General features: G+C 40.6%; 1 protein-coding gene across 1 annotated transcript; it reads right to left on the reverse strand.

Moving 5' to 3' along the window:
* Positions 1–336: 336 nt before the first annotated feature.
* Positions 337–705, reverse strand: LOC129675202 (60S ribosomal protein L22-like). Its single transcript, XM_055605221.1, has one exon. The coding sequence runs from the start codon at positions 703–705 to the stop codon at positions 337–339; it is 369 nt and encodes a 122-aa protein (XP_055461196.1).
* Between the last annotated feature and the right edge of the window lie 245 nt (positions 706–950).

Raw genomic sequence — 950 nt, forward strand, 5'->3', positions numbered from 1 at the left:
TTCTGACCCACCTCTGTCCCTGCAGCCCATAGGTAAAGCTTCCACACACCAGGAAGGGACACCAAGGCTCACATGGTCAGTGACTAACAAGAACCAAATTTGCACAAAGGAAGCAAATTGCAGGCTCCAGAACCTAACAGTTTGCTTGAGGTGAGGAGTGAGGAATGCCATCCTTCACTCTGTACTTCCTCAATAGTACATCTAAAGTATATTCTCTCTCTCTCAATTTGATTCATTGAGGAAATATTTTTTTTAAGGAATACCGTGTTTACTCTTTTTTTTTTGTTCCTAAATTTTATTTATGAATTAATACAAAACATTCCAGGCCAATGTGTCTTAATCCTCCTCCTCCTCCTCTTCATCCTGGTTAATCGGGAAGTAACGCAATTCATAACTCTCTTTGCTGTTGGCGACAACACGCAACCAGTCTTGAAGATTGTTCTTCTTCAAATATTTTTTTGTGAGATATTTCAAATACCTTTTGGAAAAAGGCACCTCAGAGGTGACAGTGATCTTGCTCTTGCTCCATTCGATGGTCACAACCTCTCCGCCAAGAATCCCAGCTTTCCCATTCACCTTGATTCTCTCCTGGAGGAACTGCTCAAAATTGGCAGCATCTATGATTCCATCTTCTACAGGATGGGTGCAGTCAAGGGTGAACTTCAAAACCTGCTTCTTTTTTTTGCCCCCCTTCGCCACAAACATTTTATTTTTATTTATCTATTTTGCATTTTGTGCAATATTTTATTTTAATAATATATTTAATAATATATTTTTCACTGGCGCCATGGCGGCAAAGGAGGCAGAAAGCCTGTGTTTACTCTTTAACAACTTCATATGTATATATATTATGTCATATTCATGCCTTCCCCTTTCCCTCCCATCCCTCCAGCGCTTCCCCTTCACACACACACACACACACACACACACACACACACACACACACACAC

This window comes from Psammomys obesus, unplaced genomic scaffold (genome assembly GCF_907164565.1).
Source record: "Psammomys obesus unplaced genomic scaffold, mPsaObe1.curated_primary_1811, whole genome shotgun sequence".
NCBI lineage: Eukaryota > Metazoa > Chordata > Mammalia > Rodentia > Muridae > Psammomys > Psammomys obesus.

Coding starts and splice junctions, on each gene's coding strand:
- LOC129675202 (XM_055605221.1), bottom strand. CDS start 705: ATGTTTGTGGCGAAGGGGGGCAAAAAAAAGAAGCAGGTTTTGAAGTTC.